Source organism: Marmota monax, unplaced genomic scaffold (assembly GCF_021218885.2).
Source record: "Marmota monax isolate L192 unplaced genomic scaffold, Marmota_monax_Labrador192_F-V1.1 WCK01_AAM20220418_F8-fsc00118, whole genome shotgun sequence".
Taxonomy (NCBI): Eukaryota; Metazoa; Chordata; class Mammalia; order Rodentia; family Sciuridae; genus Marmota; species Marmota monax.
The window spans coordinates 2,531,616-2,558,477 of record NW_026695231.1 but is presented as its reverse complement, the minus strand read 5'-3'; the positions used below and the strand labels follow the sequence as shown (position 1 = coordinate 2,558,477).

At 35.0% G+C, this 26,862-nt stretch overlaps 1 protein-coding gene across 3 annotated transcripts in view; it reads right to left on the bottom strand.

Annotated features, from left to right (window-relative positions):
- Positions 1–26,862, bottom strand: part of Kcnk2 (potassium two pore domain channel subfamily K member 2) — a 193,705-nt gene that overhangs the window by 87,003 nt on the left and 79,840 nt on the right. For all 3 annotated transcript variants that reach the window (XM_058577045.1, XM_046438494.1, XM_046438492.2), the window contains exon 3: positions 5,944–6,061. In XM_058577045.1, coding sequence (XP_058433028.1) covers positions 5,944–6,061 — 118 coding nt within the window. The remainder of the gene's footprint in view (positions 1–5,943; positions 6,062–26,862) is intronic.

Below are 26,862 nucleotides of genomic sequence, written 5' to 3'. Positions count from 1 at the left end.
CACAAAAAAAAATCTGTTGTCTTTCCACCATATGCCATGGGATGATACAGCAAGAAGGCCCTCGATAGATTCAGCCCCTCAATCTGGGACTTCCCAGCCTTCAGAACCATGATCCAAATAACCTTTTATTGTTTATAAATTATCCAGTCTGTGGTAATCTATCATAACAGTAAAAAAAAAAAAAAACAGACTAAGGAAGTTTTTCTGGCTATTGTCCCCATTCTAAAAACATCCAGGAGCTTATGAGGAGTCACCTCATTACTACAAACTCAGGTATGGTTGAAAGGGGCTCATTATGAATAACAGAGGACATTCCCATCACTCAGAAAATTCTGAGTATTTTAAGAATTCTGTGCCAGGGACCTGGGACCAAGACAAATATATTTTTGTATTATATGGTTTAGTTCCATTTGGGGTTGCTATAACAGAATACCACTGATAGAATAATTTATAAAGAAAAGAAATATATTTGACTCATAAGAGACCATGCAGGAGACAGTTAGGAGAGAGAAGCCAAACTCAGCTTTTGACCAGGAATCCACCTCTTTGATTAGAAAGCAACTTTCACCATAATGGCATAAGTCAATTCATGAGGACTGAACCCTCTGATTCAATCATTTCTTCAGTGTCCCACCTCTTGACATTGTTGCATTGGGGATTAAGTTTCCAACACATGAACTTTGGGGGACATATGGTTTGGATTCGAGGTATCCCTCAAAAGCTCCTGTGTTAATGCTTGAATATGCAAAGATGAAATGACTAGATTATGAAAGCTGAACCTAATTGGTCCTTCCTAGTTTGAATGGACTAACTGGGTGGTAACTGCAAGCAGGTGGGGTGTGACATTCCCTGGAAGGATGCAGGAGCAGTGTTCTTCCTTTGTGACCTTCAGTCACAATATTCTGCCTCAACTTGGGACCAGAGCAATGGAACCCGCTGAGTATGAACTGAACCTCTGAAACCATGAGCCTCAAATAAAATTTTAATCCTAAAAGTTGGTCAGGTTGACTCTTTGGTCCCATCAACAAAAACCTGCATAGATAGTATACCATACTCCCTGTTGGCCTTCCTGCTTCAGCTTTTGCTTTCTGAATGGCAGCTGAAGTCACACCAAAGTTTTCTCTCCTGCTTAAATCTTGCAGTGGCTTCCCACCAAATGCAGAAAGCCACCATGACGAACTGAGTCCTGTGTGCTCCTACTCATCTTGCTACCCTCACTTCTTCCTCTTGTTCCCTTCCCTCCAGACCTCCGGGGTCCACCACATGACATTGCCTGTGTTCCTTGAACATGCCAACATCCACCCTGTGCCCTCTGACTGAACTCATCTTTCCTCTCTCTGTACATAGCTGATTTCTTTTCATCCTTCTGGTTTCAGATTAAATGTCACCTCCTCAGAGAGTTCTTGCATCAGCCCCTTCAGAACAACTCCCACTCCCTGCTCTGGTTTCTCTCTATTATTGCACATGAGTTTCTTTTGTTGCATATACTGCAATCATTCATGGTCTTGTTCATTAATGTTCCCATTGGTCATTTATCTTTATGACCTGGATGCAAGCTCCAGGTGGGAGCAGAATCACTGTGCATTTCTAGTCTGGCTGAATGAAAGAATAAACCAACAAAAATGGAGGGAGCAAAAAGCAGCTAAAATAAAGTTTCCTAAAATAACACATAAAATTTTGGCTGTTTTTTTTTTTTTTATTATTGCCTTTCTCTTAATAGGAACGACTAGTACTCTCTATGAATTACAAGTGTGCTGCCTAAATGTTCATTTCACTTTCAACATTTTGACTTCCCTCTCCTCATTCTATTAGTCACCACGACCAGGTGATCCCTGCATCTAATTCTTTCGGTGTTTTGCCTTCAAAACCAGCTCCAGTTCTCCAACTGACACTCTTATCCTCCTCCTGTAGGTCACAGCAAAGACCTTCTCTTTCTTCTCTTAGTTCAACCATCAGTTCAACTTCTCCTCTTCCTGACACATACGTCTTCTAATGTCACTGTGAACCTTTCACTTCACTTTCCCAGAAGATTCATGTTCTATCTTAGTATAGTAGGTACAAAGATCCTCCAAAATTGAATCATATTCACTACTTTTTTCCCATCTCAAGCAGTCAATAATATTTCCCACTATTTCTTTAAATAATTCCTTTGGTCTCCTCAAATGCTTACCTTTCTATCCCCCAAATATATCCTGTTCATTACTCAAATATATCCTGTTCATTACTCATTCTGGATTTTTGCTTCATCATGGCACAGATGGGGGGGGGGGGGCGCTGGCGCTTCCCCGCTTCATCAGCTGAAATCAAACATTTTCTACCGAATACAGTTCAGTTCCAACATCTTCACTTTAGCCTCCCCTCTCAGTTCCACCCACACGTTCTTGCCTTCTTTCCCAGTTCTTATAGCACTTAAACAATTGTTCCAGGCAACATTTGATTGGCCCGTGTAACATTTGATTATACAAGACTTACATTTTGTTCTCCAGTTATTTCATATGTGTAATAGTTTCATATGAGACTGCAAGCAAGGACTGTACCCTTACTTCCTTATACTCCCAGCAGTGGAAAAAATAGTGCTGATCCAACAAGAGCCTCTGACATTGATATTGATTTGCATGAACTTGAGGATGAACCCCTTCAACTATAACCGTTATAATCTGCAGTACCCAGCAGACCACACTGACTCTTACCCGGTCTCTCCTGCATGACTCTCAATGTCTGAAATGTTCCCTTTCCACCTTCATTTACCTGGCAAATCCCTAATTCTCTTTCCATTCTCAATTAGGACAACATCTACTAAGGAAAGGCAAGTACCCTTTGTCCATTCCTTACATACTCCCCTACTCTGATATCTATGCAAAGCGTCACCCTATACATTCCATTAAATGTTCTTGATTCATAGCACCTGGCACACTATATTATAAATGTCTATTAACCCTCTGGCTTCCTAGACTAATTCATGTGCTACTTATGGTCAAAGAAGTTATCTTTTTTTTTTCTTTGCAGCAGCAGAGCATAATGTTCTGTTGATTGTTGAAAAACTAAACGAACAAATAAATTGATAACAAAATCTGTTAAAAAAAACTAAAAATTTAGAGCATAAATATCACTTGAGTGTTAAGAAATGCCCAATATATCCCATTCATACCACTTAAGATGGCTATTTGTTTTTCATTCCAAAAATCCTTAAGCCCCCAATATGTAACAGCACTGGGGAAACAGAAAAGACCCAAACAACTACAAATCCCTAACCTCTCAGACCTTCATCTTTCTAGTTGAGTCAGGCAAGCTCTGACAGCTGGAAACCACAGATGAGTTCCAAGCAAGTTTGTGCAATGATGCTAAAGTGAATGCCAAAATAGTGGCAGTTTAAAAAAGGTGAGCAGTAGTTAAAATTGGATCTACTTTAAAGGCAGAGCCAGCATAGCTGGCTGATGAACTAGACATGGGTTAGGACAGAAAACAACAGTCAAGGATGGCTCATATTCTGTGGTATATAGAATAGGATTTGTGAAAGGTTTGGAAAGAACATGTAGATACATGAAAAGTTTCTGTAAAATGATGTTTTAAATTTTAATATGCAACAACTAACCTTCCCTTGGGCATATTTTGAAAGAATAGCAAGGGTCACATTTGCTTCTTAGACAAATTGATAAAATGGAACAAAAAGACCCTGGACAATTGTTAACAGTCTAGCTCCATGAAGCACTGTGTATACTAAGTACCCTAAAAAAGCCACTGAAATTTGTTTACTATAAGCCTCCCAAAATCTATTTTTAAAATGACCAATTCAATGTAGCTAATACAATAGGTTACAATTTCTATGACTTCTAATAGACACTTCAAAGCTCACACAATTATTATCATTAGCAATATTAATAATTATACCTTAAATTATATAGAACCATAATTTAGATGTCAAATGGACACATGATAGAGGCCAAAGCTTATGCTTGTCCTAAATCATAATCTAATACAAGGTGATGCGAGAGGGTTTTGACCTAGGAGCAAAAGCCTATGGAGTAAGAAGTCCCCGTACAAGTGACTCAGAATGACTTAAGCCACCTAAGACTAAATACTGAAAGAAACAGTGGGAGATTTGGGCTGTAAGGCAGCTACTTAAATAACCCAAATAATCAGCTACTGTGCTTAATGGCTATAATTTGGGGTAAAGCTGGTAATAATGGTTTATTTTTTTTCATGCATTGAAGTATATGTCTGAAAAACTTACTGAATCTGGGGATTTAAACAACGAGACTGTTTATAAACATATGATGCAACAGTAAGTCTGTATAATGACTGAGTCTCTTGCAAAATAATTCAGTGGAGGTCATGATGAGTTATAACTTGGACTCTGGAGTTTTCATTGGGCAGAAACAAGCCATTCTCACTCAAGTCTGTGAGCTCTCTTTTTTTTTTCCCCTCACAGACTCTAAGTAGTTTACACAATAAATAGTTATTTCCATGGTAGAAATGGCCAACATGTCTAAGCCTCAAGCTTAACCCTATTATTATGGTTAGAAATCAAGGTTGCCCTTCTTCCAGATTTTCACAGCCACACAACTTTTGACCTAGCTGATGGAAATGTAAGAGTACATCGTTTCCTGACCTCCTAACACAGGCAAAAAATCAACATGCTAAGGTATTTATTTTGCTGACTAGTGATACAATGCGCAGAGGCACTATGGTGGATTCATACAATAGCAACCACTATAGATTCCTGCCAAAGAAAGAATTTTAAGCCAGAGTTTACCCCTATATTTTCCATGTTCTCTTATCGAGGACTTTGCTATAAAACACAGATTTAAAAATTTCCCCCACTTTATCACTGATGGATGACATAACAGAATATAATTGAAACTTTCAGAATCTCAATGTAATCAATCCCGGACAGAAATTCTCATTGTTAGCACATGCAGAAGGGAAGAACTTCCCTTTTCACATAGATTTTTCTCCCACCTAAACATCATTCTTAACTCTGACAAGTGAACTTCTTTCTCCCTTCTTAAAAGTTATGTTTTAAACTCACTCCTTCCCTGAGCAGGAAGATGATAATCTTTGCTAAACCCCATAGGATGGCAAACATGAATTCCACTGTGGGATCTGCATTTAATCTGTTCTGGGACATTGACTGATTCACAGAGAGAAGACATCTTCTACATGTACCTATTCTGCTGTGTCATTAGCAATATTAATAATTATTCCTTAAATTATATGGTATAATTTAATTATATTATATTATATAAGGTGTGGAAGGTACTGAATGCATGCATGATGAAGCTCAAGGACAAAGCCATGATCCCTCTGTGACCCTTTTCAACATTAAACAAATGGTGGGATTAGGAAAAACCTCAGGGGCCTAAATGACCTTGTTTTTCTAATCCTTGCATTTTGGCTTGACCTTTTTTTTTATGTTTATGCCATTGACAAAATATAACATATTAAAAAACGAACCATGAAAAGAATCATACCCATGAGCATGAAACAACACTCAGTTTGTTGAAATGAAGAGTTAAAATTTACAAATTGAAAAAGTTGATATGAAAGAACATCATGGAAAGAGTACTGAAACTGTAGTCAAATCCTTTCCTGCAACACTAAAGAAATAAAGACACAAAAGAAAGTAAAAACTACTTGTCCTAAGAAATCATTGTTTCAAGCCAGTCTTGACATTACTATGCATTTGTTAAATGTCTCTACTGGGTTGCTCCAGAGTTTCAGATATATTTTAAATATAACTCGGCGTCCAAAAACAATGACTAATTCATTTCTATCACTCCAATGTTCAAAATTTCAGGACTCCTTTTCAGAACCAACTTATCACAATCTAGTTTTCTACCTTAGGAAGACCTTTTTTTGCTCAACTATATAAATAAATTCAAACAAATGAATTTTAGGTCACAAACTATACCAAAATAAAACACAAAATAAGTTGTCTCCTACCTATGGTTGTAATAACAGTGCCAGCAAAGAAGAAGGAACTTCCCAAATCCCAGTGACTGATTTGATTGGAGGTGTTTCCTAAGGGTATAATCCCTGCATTTATTGCTGCCACTATTTGCTGCAAGTTTAAAAAGAAATTTATCAGTGCACATCAATCATGGAGAGGCATCAAACAGTATCAATCCCACCCCAGAAATGACTAGTTAGACAAAGAGAATCAATTTTAAGGTTTTAATTTTCTATTTAAAATGAAAGTAGATGTTAAAACTTCACAGTAAAGAATTTCATAGCAGTTCAATAATAAGAAAAATACATTTGATATCAAGTGAATGCATCTTTATGAAGCTTCTAATAAACAATAGGTACAACTAATGTGCATTCATATCATCAATTAACATAGTGGCACATTGAATTAAACAACTAAATATAACAATGTTCTCTAATAAGCACCACAGATTTCTTAAAGTTTAAAATATCAGATTGCAAATTACAATTTAAATAACATGTAATAGTTTCATCAATAAAGAGTATTTCCAAAGTGGTAATCATTTCAAATGTTAAACATAGGCATCCAAGCCTGAGTTGTCTATAATTGAAGTGACCATATATTAAAAAGCTCTCCCCCCTAAAAAAACAGGCTAAGTGGAAAGAAAGAAGGAGAAAGAAAAAAGCATAGCAATTTACTGTCAAGCTTGTCAATCCAGTTAGATTCAGAGTTCTCAAATTTCACTACATTCTTATCAATTTTATAGCAATGAAAATCAACAAAGATTAACATCTGCACTATTTAAATAGGGACCATTAGGATCTAGATTCTTCTCCAGCTATTACTGAGGGGTAGACAGAAAGATGACATTATAATCCCTTCTTCAATCATCAGATGTTGGAGAAGGAAAGGAGAAGATACTAAGAACAAATAATAAGAAAACATGTGAGATGAAAATGTACAGAAGAGAAATATACAGATATATACAGAAGAGGATATTTATGTTGTAAATAGAGTTTTAGAGGTCTTTATCATTTAATTTTCAGATTTTTAATATCTGAAAGAGTTTCATTGAATAAGAAGATCAAAAATCAAGAAAAGAGTGACTGGCTTAGTTATATAGTGTTATGGCAAATGGTCATTAAGTACATTCAGAAAATAGAGATAGTTTCCCAAGGAAGTGACTAGAAAAAAAAAGATGGAAAAAAACAGGAAACCAAGAGGTGAAACAGAATTTCAAATCCCATTTAAAGCTGACTCTTACAATATCTGATTTGTATTCATCTGTGAATGGAAACTCCTATACTTGTGAAAAAAATTAAGACACTATGAAAATGCATTGAAAAGATAATTTAAAACTAAACATATAATTCCTGAATCCTGAGATAACCCCAGCTACTGTTAAAACAGTATAGGTATATACTCAAGGTAGTTTGATATGCTTTCTACATAGTTGGATCTGTGAATTATATATTGGATGGTTGGATTTGTGAATGATATGAAATGTTGCATTCTCTAATCTTAACATGATTCCACTGCAGATTTTCTTTGTCATTAGCACATTTACATAATCATGGTCCAATATGTTGATGCATATGTTGTTCTAAAATTTGTCTCATTATAAAAAAACATGTTGTTTTGAATATATTTGTGTATACATGCTTTCTATTTTTGAACACTCCCTCAGGAGATATTGTTAGAAATAAATGTGCCACACTAAAGATTATGAAGGCACCTGAGGTACAGTAGCAAATAGTTATCCAAGGAGGGTATCACAACTGACCCCCTACAATTTATGAATGCTTAGCAATACCTCTAAAATTAATAACATGTTATCTTTACTGGACTAGTGAAAATGTTTACATTTATATATTGCTTATTGAGAATATTGTTTAAGTATGCTTCCTTTATTCTATGTTAAATGTACACAAATGGACACACATAGACACCCATGTACACAGCACACAATGAAGCGAGTTTTGAGAGAGTTCATTCTGTTTACCTCTCTATGGTAAGCTTCATACCAGATAAGGCAGTTCTCACTTCATTATCCTCCTTTCAAAACATGTTCTTTACAGTTATTGCCTTTTTATTCTTGCGTAAACTTTACAATCATTTAGTTAAATTTTATAGAAATTTTCATTTCCATGGGTTTAATATATTTTCATTGAAACATGTCACATATTTTAAAATTGAAAATATGTAAAACCTATAAATTAATTAAGGAAAACTAACATTAAAATAGCTGAACTTCTCACCATTGAACATGGCATGTATATCTATAGCATTTTAACATATTACATATAGATCTATACATTTTTTCATAGGTATTTTCTTTTTCCATTTTAAATTATAATTGTTTATTACTATGGAATATATACATACATGTCATTCATCCTTTTTACCAGCAGGTCTCAAATTTGATATCTTAAAACTACTTTGTAGTTCCAAAATTTATTGAAGACTTTTGTTTATTGGATAATAAGTATTAATATTTACCATATGTTGTAATTTCTAATTTTCAAATGTGTTGATTAATTCATATACAAATAAAAAGAAGCTCGTGTAAGTAATCTACTTTTACGAAAAATAATTATGCTTTCCAAAGCAAACAAAATACGTAGTAAGAAGACAAGCAGTTTTATAATTTTATAAAGGTCTATAAAGTCTGGCTCATTAGATAACAATTCTATTTTAATATATGCTTCTGCATTCAATCTGACAAGACAGCATATCACATAGTCTCTGGAAAACTCCGGTGCACCTTCATAAGACAAAAGGCAGAGTGCTAGCTACTATGGACAACGAAAAAACATAAATACTTTAGTATTATTAAGAAAATAAGGTTTGACTCATCAAACCTCTGACAGTGTCTTGGGGACCACATTTTGAGAACCACTGCTTAATACTAAACTCATTATTCCCTTTTCTTTGTGTGTTTGATTCAACTAAAACTAAAACCAAATAAGTCGTTACTTACAAATCACGACATTTAATCTCATCTTTCAATAGCTACATTTTATTACTTTTCATTTCTTACTGCATTGTCCACTTTTTCCAGAGCCAATGCTAAATAAGAACATTAAAAGCAGATTCTTTGTTCTTAATCATATAAAATCCTCAATGAATACTTTATCATTTAATATCTTCACTATTGGCAAGAAAATGATGTTTAAGTACATTATGAGAGCAGGCATTAAAAAGACAAAACTTTAAAAAAATAAAATTGCCTTCAAAAAATAATTTAATATAGCAATAACCATATATAGGATGTAATAGGTGAAAAAATGAAAATTATTCTATTTAAGCAAAAACCAAATGAAAATTATAGGTTCATGTACTCTAACACTAGGAAAAGCATAGCTTATGTAGCTAAATAAATAAATCAAGGTATCACAAATCTGAAAGGGCTGCTTATGATAAGTCTGCTATTAGCTGGTTACTCTGGAAGAAAGAGCTTCACAGTTAATAAACATGGGGATGCCACGCCTTTGCATGTGCTGGCAAACACTGTAGGCATAAGCCCCAGGAACACTAGGGTGTCACTCCCAGGAAAAGCTAACACTTCCAGTAAACATTAGGAAAGAGGAAGGTTTAGACAGATTGTAAACGCACACATAGTATATTGTAATATTTTACAGACATTTCTTTAACACATTCATTTATTTTTTTAAAAAATGATTATTAATCTATGGTGACAAACAACTGCAAAGCAACAGCCAAGTAAAAACATAAATGATAGAAATATAAATGAGAAAAGGGAAGGCAAGTATTCAGACTTTACCCAATAGAATTGATTATCTTATTGGCTAAAGCAAGCAAATTTCGCCAACAATTAATTTAATACAGCTTTTATGGCCAACACCATTATTTGATTTTATCCCCTCCCAAGGGTTGAGGGTGTAGCTCAGTGTTAGAGTGCTTGCCTAGTGTTCAGGAGGTCCTGGGTTCCGTCCCCAGCACTGAAAAATAAACAATGGCTTTTATTTTGTTCTTTCCTTTGTCAATGGTGAGGTGCAATGTTGCTCAGTCAGATACTTGAATAAAGTCCACAGATTATTTAAATTCAAAAGAAGCATATCCAGAGCTATAACCAGAAATGGCAGTGTCTGGCAATGTGTGGGTTGTAAATAGGCATGGCAGAGCTGTGATTATTGAAACAGAGGCTTGAGATCAAACTAAAAATACATCAAGTCACTATGAGAATGAATCTACCATAAGGTCTTTTCTCTAGTTCTCATAAATTTATTTTATATTTTTGAACAAAATCTCTCAGTCAACATCCACAGGAAACTAAATGCCCTTTCCTACACAGACTTAGGACTCCTCAATTTCATCCTTGATTCAGATATCAGAGCACTTAGCAAATGTATTCAGGAGAACTGTTTCCAGTTGTGCTGTATCACATGACTAAAGTAACATGTTCACTTAGTAAATAATAAAATTCACTTTTCCATTAAAAGAAACTTTTGTAAACAATCATGTTAATGTTGACAACTGATGAACAGGTTGATTTCTTTGGGTTAAGATAAAGAAAATGTGCATTCCTATGCATTTAATACTAATAGAGGATTACTTCAAATGTTTTAAGGAAGGGCTGCTAAGATTAAACCCTAAAAATAGTACAAGATAATGTTGATTGAATTCACATTTAATTTTGCTCTTCAGTTTATAAATAAATATATAGAGTGTGCACTAAGGAAAATAAGTTGATTACAAGGTTCTGGTTAAGAATAGAGACTTCAACTTAAGAGAGGACTTAGAGGCTTACAAGCACTCAGATGATAAAAACAATAATGCATAAAGGTAATTACACAAAATCTTGGTTTCCGTGACAATAATGGCTTCAGATTCAATGTGTAGAGAGCTCTGCTGTGAATTTGTGCATTCTTGAATTATAAAAAGTTGATCTCTCTGGGTCCCCTGGCCTATTGGAAATATATTCAGCTTTAACACCAAAGTTGATAAGACACACTACTTTGAATTATATACTAGCACAAATGATATTCCAGGAAATCATGGACAATCATAAAATCTTTCCATGAGTCCAATGCTAAGAACCAACTTTATGTGTGTTATGTGGTATTAGAATGACTACTTTTTCATAAAAGGAAAAAATATTGGAAATTAAGCAAGCTCTAGAAGGCTGAAGGATGAATTATATTCAGAGTAATCTTATAGTGGGTCTGAAAATATATGACACCAACAAATTCTAATTCCACTCCTTTTTGGAATATTCAGTTGCTGTGTTCCTCAAAACAACACAGAATGTTCCAAATGTTTTCTACAAAATCTTCTTATTAAAATCATATTCAAGATTTCATTAAAATATACTACCACACCTATAATACTAAAAGTTGAGTCACAATAATTTGAACATATTAAATGATATTCTGAACTGCAGGTATAAGGTGTCAACAACCAATTATGTTACAACAATGATGTGTGTATAACTGATCCAAATGACAAATTTTTTAATTGAATATTTAAGAATGTTCTTATTTTTTCTCCTTTTTCCCATTATTTCCATTTATAATTATACTGACACCTGTATAATCATACCATTCCTCAAAGAGTAATATAGATATTGTCTTGTCAAAAATATGTTAGGTACGACTATAGATCTTCATTTGAGACAATATCATTGTAGGATATCAGTTCCACCTTGAGAGCAGCTAGTCTTCAGAAATCCAATCACACATCTACAGTACAATGTCTGACCATTTCAACCACGTAAGCAAGGTTACTTTGAAAAAGTAGAAGAATGCATAATGAGAAAGACAAAATAATAAATGATGCTCTTGTCAAATAACTTAGTGAGCAGATAATTAAAGGTGTCGTTATGATTCATGTTTACAACACAAAAATAGTCATCACTCATCAAAAACAGTCTCCTATGAGTTGTTGCTAGAGGCTGCAGGATCCTCATGCATCTCACTTTTGACCCCTGGCTAAGTGACAATGTTATGATTCCATACTCCCAGAAGACATGACAACTTTGAAAGGTCCTGCTAATAAAACCAGAGACTATCTGAAGATGGGCCTTACTCCTTACAGGCTCAGAATCCACACACAGCACAGGCAACCTCAACTGGCATGTTTGAATTGATGAAGATCCACATTGGATTATCCATTTCCTAAGCTTTAAAAAAAATTACTGGACATATTTATCTGGAATGTTATTGATGGGCATAATTTACACAAGAAGCATCTCCTCTCTTATCCATGACAGGTAGAAGTCTCAATCACTGGGGCTACTTCTTAGAGGCCATTATACGTATCAAATTAGGTTCCACCAATGGGCAGCAGCATATGGCTTGACAGTGAATTTACACAGAAAACTATCCCTTGACACATCCTTTGCACCACTAGGGATAAGCCCCAGAAACCAGACCTTTCTTCTTTTTTTGGTTCTTTCTCCTTTCACAATATTCTGGAAATTAAAACAATGCCATAGGCTTCCTTGAATAAAATGGTATTTCTGTTAGAGTGCCACTCAGGACATGATATTTCTGTTAGAGTGCCACTTAGGGCAAGGGAGCACGCAACTTCTTGAAAACCACATTATATCAGCACATTGCTCTTCAAGAATATTTCATGAGAAGTCTTCAGCTAATGCATATAGTACATTCAACCATCTAAAATTGCTAAACTCTGAGCATTTGGGGCCTTTGAAATGGCATTATAATATCAGCATACAAAAGGATGGTACTTGTGTTTTGATGAATAGTGTGTAATAATATACCAGATTTCATTGCACTGTGGTATTTATTATTACAGAATTAAAGCCAATTCCCATAACTAGAAAATTGGTAATGGATCAATCTGTTAGGACTTTGCTTACAATTCTACAGTGAAGAATATGTACTTACTAGGTTAGGTTAAATCTTATGTTGCTGAGAATGTTACTTCCTGAAAACATAAACCAGCTGTTAATTCCTTGGTGGAAACTCAAATTCTGTTCAATTTTTGCATATTTCTGAGAAATCCAGAGATACTAGATAATAAAGATGATTATATTGTGTCAAAGTGAAATTTTACATTCATGACTTGACATCAAACATTCATACTAATTAGTATAAATTCTAACCTAATTGAAAAAAAATGAACATAACAGGAAAAATAGAGATAGTTACATAAATCCAAATAGTAAACAACATCCCCAAATTACATTTTACAGTTAAATAATTGTTACAAGTACTGATAAACATTATGCTTTCTAAATCTTACATCAACAATACTTCTTCTTTTATAAAAAGCATAGTTCTGATTTCACACAGAGAAAACAAAAGGATTAATAGTTTCGCATTTTTTATACAACACATAAGTGTCCGCTGCCACTATATTTAGAAACCGGGAAAGAAGCACATTTTCAACTTTTCCCCAAAGTATATTTTCTAAGTAAGAAAGGTAAAATATAGTAATATTTTTAATCTATTTTTTATTGGAAACAATCTGAGTCAAAATATATTTCATGTTTTTTTCAAAAACGGTTTTAAAAGTCCCAGAGTGTATTTTCAAGTAAAAGGAGACCTAAATTTAATCACACATATATTAGAAACTTCTTATGAAAAAGCAACCTTTTTTAAAAAAAATGAAATCTAATTTTTACAACTTAGAAAAGAGAGTATTTCCTTCAGGGGAGGTGGTGTTTTTTTTTGTTTTGTTTTGTTTTTTGGTGCCAGACTAAAATCTGCTGCCTTACCTTTTCATGGTGTTCCTTCTATTTAAGGATTATGCAATTGCATGTCAATGCTATTTTTACAGGCTAATGAAGTGTACAGCTTTTTTCTTGTTCTTTTGAAAGTGTGAATTTACTTCCTATTAGTAGAAACCAAAATTTAAAATCTAAAGCAGGGAACAACAGAGTTGGGGGTGGATGATATCAAAAAGCCAGAAAGCCAAAGACATACTGCTGGGTATGAGAGCTATCTGGGTATCTGGTCCTATCTACGTGGGAAGGTTTTCTGATCATAAAATAATCTACAAGTAATTGGGTATTTTGGAAAACAATACTAAACGGACAAAACAGTCCCTTAAACAGTTTTTTTTTTTGCAATATTCATATATTTAATTTTGTTTTTTGTAGCTGTAATAATCAAATGTCTTCAACAATTTTCCTATAATATAAGCATGTTCTAAGCATCTGGAAGTTTTCAGAGCTTCAAATGACCACAATATCTCACTGAGTAGCTACCTGCAATATATTTGACATGATCATGGCTCTATCATTGAATAAATCTGTATAATGGTGTCCCAGGGCAAATGACCATTTACAGAGTTGTTATAGAGAAGATTTCATACATCAGACAAGGAATGAACTTGAAACACTAAAATCCTTTCATTCTTTGAGCCTGAATAAAATGAGCATATTGTGAATAGTAAAGAATAAAATATGGTAAAGAACCTGAGTCCTTGTAAATCTGAAATAACCAGAAAAATACATGTGAAGCAACATACTAAAACCTGCATTCGGGCTAGGGGTGTAGCTCAGTGGCAAAGCGCTTGCATAGCATGTGTGAGGCACTGGGTTTGATCCTCAGCACCACATAAAAATAAACAAATAAAACAGAGGCATTCTGTCCATCTACGACTACAAAAAAAATTTTAATAAAAAATAAATAAAACCTGCATTTCTCCAGTGGTGCATTTTTCCTTGAGTCTTTCGGGATTCCCTAGCAGGGTATGAAATAATATTTTATAGAAATGTTAATTTTTGCCCATGTTTCTGGCCATCTTCTACCCTATCCGAATGGAGGGAAAAAAGATTAGTAAGGGAAAAGGAGATCATGAAGAAAGAAGGTTTTCATACAAAACAAAAAGGCAAGTAGAAAGAAAGACGATAAAGCTTATTTAAATAGCAAAATAAAGAGTTCTAGAAGAACAAGATAGGAACTTAGTTCAATTTACAGTCACTTTATTTTTTTAGAAATTTCCTTTAAAATAAATTGTCTTCAAAGTAGAATTTGAATAGGCAGGAGACTGAAATCAGGGATACAACATCTAAGAAGATATTTTTATACTATTTTGACTAAGGCCTGCTACAATAACCAAAATATATTCACACAGTATGTTTTTAAGACCTGAATTTCTAAACTGATGAGAAGAAATAAGCTAAAGTGTGACAAAGAGTTTACTCTGTCAACTACCTGCATCCATAGTTTCCAAACTTGAAACATTATGTTGGTTTGTTCCAACAGAAGGTAACTGATGTCTACTCATTTGATTTTCCAATATACTTAAGCCTTTATTTTCATATCAGATACAATTTAAACCCCCCCCAAATGTTTTATATCTATATAAATGTAACTATAGTAGAAATGGTTAAGAAAATTATTCAATTTCCATAGAAAGACAATCTGTTATAATCATAAACTTTAAAGAAAAATGGAAGGGCTGGGGCTGCAGCTCAGTGGTAGAGCACCTGCCTCACATATGTGAGGCACTGGGTTCGATCCTCAGTACAACAGAAAAATAGATAAATAAAGATATTGTGTCCATCTACAACTAAAAAAAAAGTTTTTTAAAGACAAATGGAATTTTTTTGCCTATCCATCTTCAATATATAACTAAAGAACTACAGCAAAGATTAAAACTTTCATGCTGTAGATACACACACACACACACACTCACACACACACACTCACACACTCACATCAAAGTGATAGTTAACAAAACTGGTATTTGAATCAACAAACTTCCTACAACCCAAATTAGTCATCAATAAAAGCCAAACACCACTCTACTGAAACATTCCAGTAAGAGTATGATAGACAGATCCTGTTTGAGGCCACATAAAATTTATGAATTTCTCACTTCAACTGAGTTGACTCATTGCCATTAATAATCCCACCAGAAATTTCTCTGCTTTCAGATTCCAGGTAAAATTTCTTAATATACTGAAGAGGAAGTTTACTAATGACTTGCTAACATTATGCAGAGAAAAGGAAGTCTTGCAAAAATTGTTTTAATATGTTTATATTTCTTGGCTCAGTGTTACAAAAAAAATCAAGACAGCAAAAATAATATATGAGTAACTTCCCAAAACAGAGTAATTCATACCCATCCTGTCAGCCACTTTGCTTTTCTTCAAATTTCCCCTGACTTTCTCAATTACATTCTCAAATACTCACTACAGATGGCAGATATTGAAGTGGCTGAAATCCATTTTGTTGAGAAACAGAAACCTTAAAGAATTTCTTTCAATTTTTCAAGCCAACAAGAACAGCAGAGGTACCCCTTGACACCTGTCCAGGAATTATTTCACAAAAATGCAATTAAATGCTTCCCTCGGGCACCTCTCAAGCTGACATGAGAGTGTCACACCACAGCTGTCAGCACTGCAAACAAGCTTGGCACCTTTCCTGGTGCTTTCCACAATAGTCCGTCACATAGGCTGTATTGTTCATCCTCCCTCACAGGAGACTCTTGCCAGTCTCAAGAGCATTTCGGAGCACAAAACCCATGAAAGAGAAGATGCCCTAAAATTCATGACAGACATGAAAGTGGTTGGTCTTCTTTGCTGAGAGGTCCAGAATATGAAGATGTCTCTGCCAGGGAAGTCTCTAGTGGAGGACCAGTCCAACACCTGGAAGGACCCCAAGGTGGGCCAAACATCCTCAGTAGATCTCCTGCCCCCTAATTCTCACAACCTAAGAATGTGCTTCTGCTAATGAAACAAACAGGAAGCATTTAAACTGCAGGGAGCAAGAGAATAATAACAATAACAACAACAACTCAATATATTAATGCATAGTCTCTGAGGACCCAGAGGAGGCGTGGAAGGATAAGAGTACTGGCATTTGGAGATGACCAAATATACCTGAACCTTATTGAAGTCTTCTTTTTAAACCACCTTTGCATCTGTTGGGTGTGCTTAGTCAGCTCTCTCTGCTTGTGTTAATTATTTGGACCCAGCAGTACAATTCCTGAGGGGTTTCATCAATAACCGGTTGAGAATTATCTATATAGTGTCACTTAACAGAAATCAGATGCTAATTATTTCTTTCACAAAAGATAAGGCACAGAGAGCCTAAGCGGACTATTAATTCAAAACAAGTGAAAACAATAATAACAATAACTTGGCAAACTAGTGTCAGGACTTGGAGTTATAATTTTGACATCACTAATCTCTCCCACCTCAGAACATACCTCTTGGCCTCTTTCCTTAGCTCACAGAAAACCACACACTCTAGTTGTCCTCCCCGCTCCCTGATGGCTCCGTATCACGTGTGAGCCTATACTTCTTTTCTTCTCCATCCATCCTCACTTGGAGGATTTCATTTAAACACAAAGCTTTAAATATCCTCAATAGGTTGATAACTCTCAAATGTATTCAGCTTGTACTGCTCCCCCAGCTGGATGTCTGAAAGGCAACTCAAACTAATCATGTACCGAACTGAACCCTGGAGCTCCTCCTTGAATCTTGCTTCATCTGGGTTTTTTCCCATCTCTTTAACTGCCAACTTTATTTTTCCAGTTCTTTAAGAAGAAATCTATGAATCATCTTTGACGTTTTTTGCATACAACTCACATCAAATCCTATCAGCTTTACCTTCAAAATAACCCCAAATTCCATCACATCAATTGATTTCATCTTTATACAGGCCATCAACATTTCCCCACTGGGTTCTTACAGCAGACTCTCATTTTTATCCCACTACATTCTATTCTTCACAGGACATCCACAGTGATTCCAAGTCATGTGCCTGACTCCTTTTCAAGTTCTTTCATGGTCTTTCAAGTCATTCCAAATGAAATCCAAGATCTCTTACAAAGATGTACAAGGCCCTACAGTAACTGAGCCACTATTAACCTCTTTGGTCTTTTTTCATACAAATCCTCCTTTCAGTGATTCCCTCTAACCATGTGGCCTCTGCCAATAATGTGCCTGCCTCAGAGCTTTTATACCCACTCTTCCTTCTACCTAGAATCCCTTTCCCCAGTTATTCACTTGTATATGTATACATAGCTTTTTATTGTCTTTCAGAACTCTGGTAAAACATTTAATTCCCTTATCAGCCAATTTCATTAGCTCAGGTATTGACTCTTTATCATGCACTCATACTATTTTTTCAGGACATTTGAAATTACATTATGTACTTATTAGTTTACTGTTTTTACAATTATAAGAAAATGACCTGAGTTGCTCATAACATTTATCTTAAAGTCTCAAAGAGATGCATTCATTCAGTAAGATGGTAGAATAAGAAATCCCAGACTCTCTCCTATCCCTTAGAGATACAGAGTCTACAATACACAGAACAATTCCTTTTGTGAGAAATCAGAAGCCAGTTAAGAGCCTCCTGCCCCCAGGGTCACATGAAATCAGCCAAATCAAAGTCAGCAGAAAAAGGTGTGGTGTTGGTACTCACTTGTTATAGCCATCCCCCCACACAGCCCTAGCTCAATGTAGTATAAGAAAAAAATCATCCAGTATCCAAATTCTCCATGGGGAGAGAAAAAAGGACTGAAATGTATTTTCAACATGCAGACTTTTCAGAGGGCAACCTAAGGAACTAGTTTCTGTCTCACTCAATTCATACTCAGAGCACTGGGTGGATATGACATACTCCAAAAGGTCAGGGGCCACTAAGAAGAATGAAAAGATAGGAAACATGTGGTAGCTCCAAAGAACCTGTAGTATCTGTCACATGCACAAACCAGAGGGAGCGAGAGATTACAAGCTCCCAGAGGGGAAAAAAAAAAGAGTACATTTTTCTAATTAGTACTTAAATAAACCAGTCCAAAGGATACACACCCTCTAAAAACATTGAAGAAGTCCCCAGGAGCTTAAACCAGACTTTTCTAAGATTTTTTCCTGTAAAATCAAGCATTTATATATTGATAGAGGTAACTTTTTTCAAATGTTCAGGGACCATCATGAATGTTGCAAAGTATATAAAGAAACAAGGAAACATGGCCCAATCAAAGAAACATAAGAAACCTCCAGAAACTGATGTTAAAGAAACAGATGCATATAAATTACCTGAAAAAGATTCAAAATAGTCAGCATAAAGATGCTCAATGACCTTAGAAAAATAATCCATATATGAAATAAAAATATGAACCAAAAAATAAATATATAAATAAGAAAAAAACAGAAATCTTGTAATTGAGGAGTAAAATAACTGTGCTGAAATTTTACTAGTTTCTACAGAAGACTTGACCAAACACAGAAAAAGAATGAGTGAACTCAAACACAGGCCAAATAATATCCTATCAACAGAAGATAAGAGAAGAAAAGGAAAGGAAGGGAAGGTAAAAAGGAAATGAAAGTAAAAGAAAAGAGTAAGTAAAGAAAGCTTCACGACTTATGAGATATTATCAACTGGATGGATGAATGCAAAATACTAAAGGTCATTTTTAAAAGCTGATGGCAAGCAGTATATTCAACAGTGAAAACGTGAAATCTTTTCTTCTAAGGCCAGGAATAATGCTAGGCGGTCCATTTTCACAACTTCTATTCAAATAGTACCAGACTACTAGCTATAGCAATTAGGGAAGAAAAAAAAATTAAACATATTCAAATCATAGGGAAAGGGAAATTACTTCTGCTCTTAGATGACATAATCTCATATTCAGAAATCATTAAAGACCTTTAAAAATACTATTAGAATCAATAAGTAAAATCATTAAATTTTAGGACTCAAAATTAACATAAAAAATCTGTTGTGTGACTACACACTGACAACAAACTACCTACAAAAGGACATTAAGAAAACAATTCTGTTTACAATATCACTGAAAAAATAAAATGTATAACAATAAACTTAACCAAGGAGGCAAAAAACACTTATACAATTAAAATACAAATATTGCTAAGATAAATTAAAAGTAACATAAAATAAATGGAAAGATGTATCATATTCATGAGTTGGAAGACTTAATTTTGTTAAAATGTCCATACTATCTAGAGTGATCTAAAGTGTCACTGTAAGCCCTACAAATATCCCAATTGCAATGATATTTTTTACAGAAATAGGAAAAAAAAACCTAACATTCATATGGAACCATAAAGGCCAATAAATAACCAAAATAGTCTTCAGAAAGAATAAAGCTAGATGCTCACACTTCTTGATTTTAAAACATATTACAAAGGTACAAGAATTAAATGGGGTAGATAAGCTTCTGATAAGATGCTTCAGAGAATTTCATGTCATCAGGAAAATTCAAGTTATAACAATGAGATACCACTGCACACCTATTAGAAGGACCAAAACCTAAAACACTGACAACATTAAATGGTAGTGAGGACACGAAAGAACAGAAACTCTCATTCAATGTTCATGAAAACACAAACTGGTATATTCACTTTGAAAACAATTTCCAATTTCTTATAAAATTAAGCATAGTAATCCAGCTATCCCAATTCTCAGTTTATATCCAAAGGACTTAAAATCAGCATATTACAATGATACAGCCACATCAATGTTTATAGCAGCTTAATTCATAATAGCTGAATGATGGAACCAATCTAGGTACCCTTCAACAGATGAATGGATAAAGAAATTGTGATGTGATGTGTGTGTGTGTGTGTGTGTGTGTGTGAGAGAGAGAGAGAGAGAGAGAGAGATGGAATATCACTCAGCCATAAAGAACAAAATTATGGCGATTGCTGGTAAATGGATGGAGCTGGAGAATATTTTGCTAAGCAAAATAAGCCAATCCCAAAAAAAACAAAGGTCAACTGTTTTCTCTGATAAGCAAATGCTAATTCACAAGGGGAGGGGAGTTGGGAAGAATAGAGTTACTTTAGATTAGGTAGAAGGGAGTGAAAGGAGGGGAAGGGTCTGGGGATAGGAAGGATAGTAGAATGAATCAGGCATTATTATACTATGTACATATATAACTATACAACTATACAACTGGATGAATTCTACATTGTGTATAACCAGAATGAGAAACTATACTCCATTATATATAATATAAAAAATGAAGCGTAGTTTTACCATATGATCCAAAGATCATGCTCCTTGATATTTACCTGAAGAAGTGAAAACTTATTTTCACCCAAAAACCTGCACACAGATATTTATAACAGCTTTATTCATAATTGCTAAAACTTGAAAGCAACCAGGATATTCTTCAATAAATTAACAAGCAGTAAACTGCTGTACATCAGACAATGCGATATTATTCAGTGCTACAAAGAAATGAGCTATCAAGGCCGTGAAGACACCGAGGAAACTTAAATGGATATTAATAAGTCAAAGAGACCAATCTGAAAAGGCCACATGCTACGTGATTCCAACTGTATGACATTACAGAAAGGGTGAAACTATTGAGACAACTAAAAAGGCCATTTTTTTTTTTTACAGGAGTTAGGGAGTAGTGAAGTATGTTACTCAGCTTTTCATCACTGTGACAAATACCTTAGAAAAATGACTTGGAGCAGGGAAGATTTATTTGGTTCAAGGTTTCAGTAGACAGTCAGCTGCCTCTATTGCTTGGGTCTGATGCCAGGCAGAACATCATAGCAGAAAAGTATGGAAGAGAAAAACTGCTTGGCTCATGGCAGTGAAGAAGCAGAGAAAGAGAAGAAGGGACCAGGGACAAGATATAGTCCCCAAGGGCCTGTCCCCAGTAACCTACTTTCTCTGACCATGTCCCACTTATCCACAGTTTCCACCACCTCCCAGTGATGCAGCCACATCAATGTTTATAGCAGCTTAATTCATAATAGCTGAATGACAGAACCAACCTAGGTACCCTTCAACAGATGAATGGATAAAAAAATTGTGATATATATATATGTGCATGTGTGTGTGTGTGTGTGTGTGTGTGTGTGAATTAGTCCACTGATAAAGTGTCTTCATGATCCATTCATTTTTTCAAAGCCCTGGGGACTAAGCCTTCAATATATGAGGTTTGGGGAGATAGTCCAGATCCAAACCATAACATGAGGGATAAATAGAGCACAAGAATTTTTAGGGCATTGAAACTACTCTGTATGATACTGTAATGCCATTACACATTTGTTCAAACCTGTGGAATGCACAACACCAAAAGTGAACTCTAAGTAAACAATGAATTTTGGTAAATTGATCAACTATAACAAATGTCCAGCTCAGGTGGAGCATGCTGATAATGGAGGAGGCTATAAATGTGTGCAGATGGGGTATAGAAGGAAAATCTTTGTACCTTCTGCTCAGTTTTGCTGTCAACCTAAAAATGCTCTAAAAATAAAGTCTATTAACAAGTTAAAAAGTAAAAGAATTTGGGGGATAAGAAAATTAAAACTATTTCTGAAACAAAAGATACCATATGGTAATGGAATACAGACAGACATATGGACCAACTGAACAGAATAAAGAGCCCAAAATTAAACCCACACATATAGACTCAAATGATCTTTGATAAGGGTGACAAAACCACATAACAGCAAAAGGACCATCTCTTCAATAAATGATGCTGAAAAAACTGAATAGCCACATGCAAAAGAATGAAATCGGACCCTTATCTTACACTAGACACAAAAATCAACCCAAAATGGATTAAAGATTTAAACATCAAGACCTGAAACTACTAAAATTCTGGAAAAAAAAAATAGGAGAAAACCTTCATAACTCTGGTCTTGACAAGATTTTCTTGGATATGACCCCAAAATTTCAGGCAACAAAGTCAAAACTACACTAGCGGAATTACATCAAACTAAAACTTTCTGTGCAGCGAAGAAAAGTTCAACAGAATGGAAGGAAAGACTGTGAGAAAATATTTGCAAATCATATATCTGATGAGGTGTTGAGATTGAACTTACACAATTCAATAACAAGAAACCTGGTTTTAGGCTGGGGTTATGGCTCAATATTAAAAAACAAAAAAGAAACCCGTTTTTTTTTAATGGGCAAAAGAGTTAAATAGACATTATTTTTAAAAAAGTTTTACTTGTAGGTGGATGCAATACATTTATTTAATTTATTTATATGTGGTGCTGAGGATTGAACCCAGGGCCTCCCATGTACTAGGCAAGTGCTCTACTGCTGAGCCACAATCCCAGCCCCTTAAATAGACATTTTTGGGGAAAAAAAAAAAAAAACAGAGAGAGAGAGAAAAAAGACGTATGAATGGACATACAAAGGTATATGAAAAGAGGCTCAGCATCACTGATTCTCAGGAAAATACAAATCAAAGACACAACGAGCTATTACTTCACATACACCCCTTAGGAAAGCTCTCATCAAAATAATGGAAAATTATAAGTATTGTTGAGGATATGAAGAAATGGGAGTCCTTGTGTGCTGTTGGCAGGAAAGTAAATGGTGTGCTTTCTATTGAAAAGATAGAAGTTCCCACCAAATACTACAAAGAGAACTATGATATGACAGAGCAACCCCACTTCTGTATTCAGAAGAATTCCAAACAGAATCTCAAAGAAATGTACTGCACTCCCATGTTCATTGCAGCACTCTGCACAATTATCACGAGGCAGAAATAACCTAAGTGTCCACTAGTAGATTAATGGATTCAGAAATCTCCATCCAGGACTATAAAAGAAGCAAACCCTATCATATGCTACGTATGGATGACCTTTGAGGACATAAGTTAAGTGAACCAGACACATAAGGACAAACACCGCATGTTCCTCCTTGTATGAGATATCTAAAATGGTCAAACTCAAACAAACAGAAAGAAGAACAGTGGTTGTCAAGGGCTGCTCAGAGGGAGTGTTACATTTAGTATCTGGAAGTGCCAGCTTGTGTGCTAAAGGCTTGGTCTCCAGCTGGGGGCACTATTATGAGGTGGTGGACACTTTAGGAGGTGGGGCCTAGTTGGAGGAAATCAGTCACTGGGAGCATAGTCTTGAAGAATCAGAATCCTTTGGGATCCTGGCTTCTTTCTCCTTCTTTCTCTGATTTCTGTCCACCCTGAAGGAAGCAGCCCCCTCTATGACATTCTGAGGAGGACCTCACCATGGGCCCAAAAGCTCCTGAGACAAAATGGACTGAAACCTCTGAAACTTGGAGCCAAAATAAATCTTTTCTCCTTTTATTCTGATTTACATCAGGTATTTTAACAGTGACGGAAAGCTAACACAAGGAAAAATAGAGAAACTGCTATTCAGTAGATATAGAGTTTCAGTCATAAAAGATGAAAAATTTCTAGAATCTGCTATAAAACAATGTGCCAGTCAACTATACTGTACCATATACATATAATTTTGTTGACAGGATACATCTCAAATATATATATATATATATATATATATATATATATATTTTTTTTTTAACTACAATTTAGGGTCAAATTAAGTGCCTCACATAGGACAAAAATCTTAAAAAACCAGTATATCCCCAAACTGGCATGCTATAAAGCCATTAAAAAGAAGTCTATACATCTATAGCTAAAGATATGGATATATATTCATGACTTTTATAAATTCAATCAATCACTTTATGAAATAATATGTATAGTAAAATATAATTTGGAAAAGGAAAAGAACTCATAGTCCTACACTGTGCTAGGCATGCAGTAGGCACTGAATAAATGTTTAATAAATATTTTTAATTCATGAGATTTTTCACTTTACAAATTTTTTTTAAAAAATTCTAAGTTGCCTCACTTCTCTTTACTAATGCATGCTGCATTTATTACCCTTAATCTCTGAACTTTAAAAAAAAATCTGTTTGCGACTTCATTTAGCAACTTTAGGTATAAGGAGCTTCATGAAGACACTACCCACTTTCATTTTCTTTAGGATTCAAAAGGATTCCTGTAATCCTAAAATTCTGAGATTTTTCACTCACTCATTCAGCAATACACAGAAGGCAGCCAGCAACCATGGCAAGAAAACTTGAGAAAATACATGCAAAACAATGAGTCACGCCTGTATGGCATTTGGGACAGACTGCCACTCTGCAGGACAAAGAATTCAACATATAGATTATTTACCTCAAAGAAAGAAAAAGTGTTAGACTAGCTAGCTTTGATCCCTGAAAGATGATGTTATTTATAAAAAACAGAAGAGAAAAGAAAGGGGGGGAAGGAGAGAACAGAGGAGCAGTGGGAGAGTTTGGAAAGCTAGAAGTCATGGATCTACTATTTATTCTGTCACTAACAAGTAGCATGCTCTCAGGAAAATGATCCAACTGTTTATTTTCTTAGTCATAAAATGACAGGTCTGACGGAAAAATATTTACTGTAGATCCCAAGTTCCAAATTGAATCCCAAGTTCCAAGTCCATTCCTTAGAATGTTGTCTTCTATTCCTTCAAAATATATCACGGTAGATTTTGCTAATGCCATCTTATAATTCTCTGCCTTTCTGATGCAGTTGCTATTTTTGCTTGTTTTATTGATTTTTTTGTTTGCATTCCTTTCAAACTCAATTGCACGCATGTCAGTTTGGTTTATATATAAGGTTAACTCATTTTTTTTTCTTCTTCTTCTTCAAGAATAAAAGAATCTCATTAGATCTCTACAAAAAAAAAAAAAAAAAGCTTATCTGAATCAATTTAATCCTGCATCAAGGAAGAATTATAGTGAATAAGACAGACACATGCCGACACAAACACACATACCAGCTGTCTATGGATCAGAAAACTCTATGTAGTGAAATAGTGAGTAATGGAGTATAAAGCAGGAGTTCTTGTCCTGTCCAAAAAAAAAAAATACTGATTTGCATAATAGCACAGTACAGCTGTCCAAGAAAAATGTGCCTCAGGAATGATATCATTATTATAAAATAACATCATTTACCATTTTAATTAAACCAAATCATTTAAAATTACCCTCACGAAATAGATTTTTTAGGCCTGCTCAAATCAAGAGCCAAATGTCATTGTCTGATAAAACATCTTCCAGAAATGATAACTAGTGTGAAGCTTTGGAACTTGCTAACCAGAGAGAAAAAAAATAAAACAATTATACCATCATTTTTAGTGGCGGGGAAGTCGTTACATGTCCAGAAACATCAATCATGTACAAGGTTTTTAATTAAAAAAAAATGATTTTACACAGTGAAATATACACCCTTCATCCTAAAACAGATGTTAAGAGATTTATTTTGAGAAAATAAAAAGAAAAAAAAAGGGCTTTACCACACAGAGCCCAGGCACGGAAACCATCCAAAAATTATGTGTGCTCTCAAAGTTTATCTTAGTCATAAGGAATCTCAGGCACAGTGACTTTGCCACCATCAGTTCAGAATCCTCAACCAGGCATCTTACTCTCTCCCTATATCTTTCCCAGAACTACACACATGACTTTGAACACCTCTTCTGGAAAGTTTTCTCCTCTCCTGTTATCCCAAAGTTTGTCTGCCCCTCCTCAGTCCTCTTTCTTTAAAATTCTTTACAAAACCCACTTTCATTAAAATTTCTCCAACTAATCTAATCTAATCCCTAAGGCCATCGTCTTATTTACCTGCACAATCACAATATAATTTTCCATTTCTTTGTAAGGTTTCGTAAGTGTTGAGGCCTATTGACTTCAAACCTCGACCACTTATTAAGGTCTATAAGTCTGTGGCCTGACTCCTTCAACAACTTATCTCCTATGGCTTTCCTGTCCATAGGACACTTGGCCCAACTACATCAGCATTGATACAGTCCCAGAATACGACAGGAAGACTCTAACCTAGACACATGTGCTATCTTCTCTGCCTGAAGCACTTTCTCCCCAAAATCTTCATATGACTGACTCTCCCTCATCTGAATATCATCTCAAATGATACTTCCTCAGAGAAAACTTTTCAGAACATGGCCCATCTAGGGGAATCCCAACCCCCACCCTTCTACCTCCGTAGGCCACTTTTGAGTCTTCAGAACATTAATACTTCCCAAAATAATCTTGACTGAATGCTTATCTGTAGTAGTTTTCCACTGGCATAGCAGCTTCCTGAGAACAAGACTCCTGTTTAACTCTGTGTTGTGCCCCATGCTTAGAAAAAGGCCTTTCAAAAACAGAACTGAAGAAGGGATAAATAAAAGGACT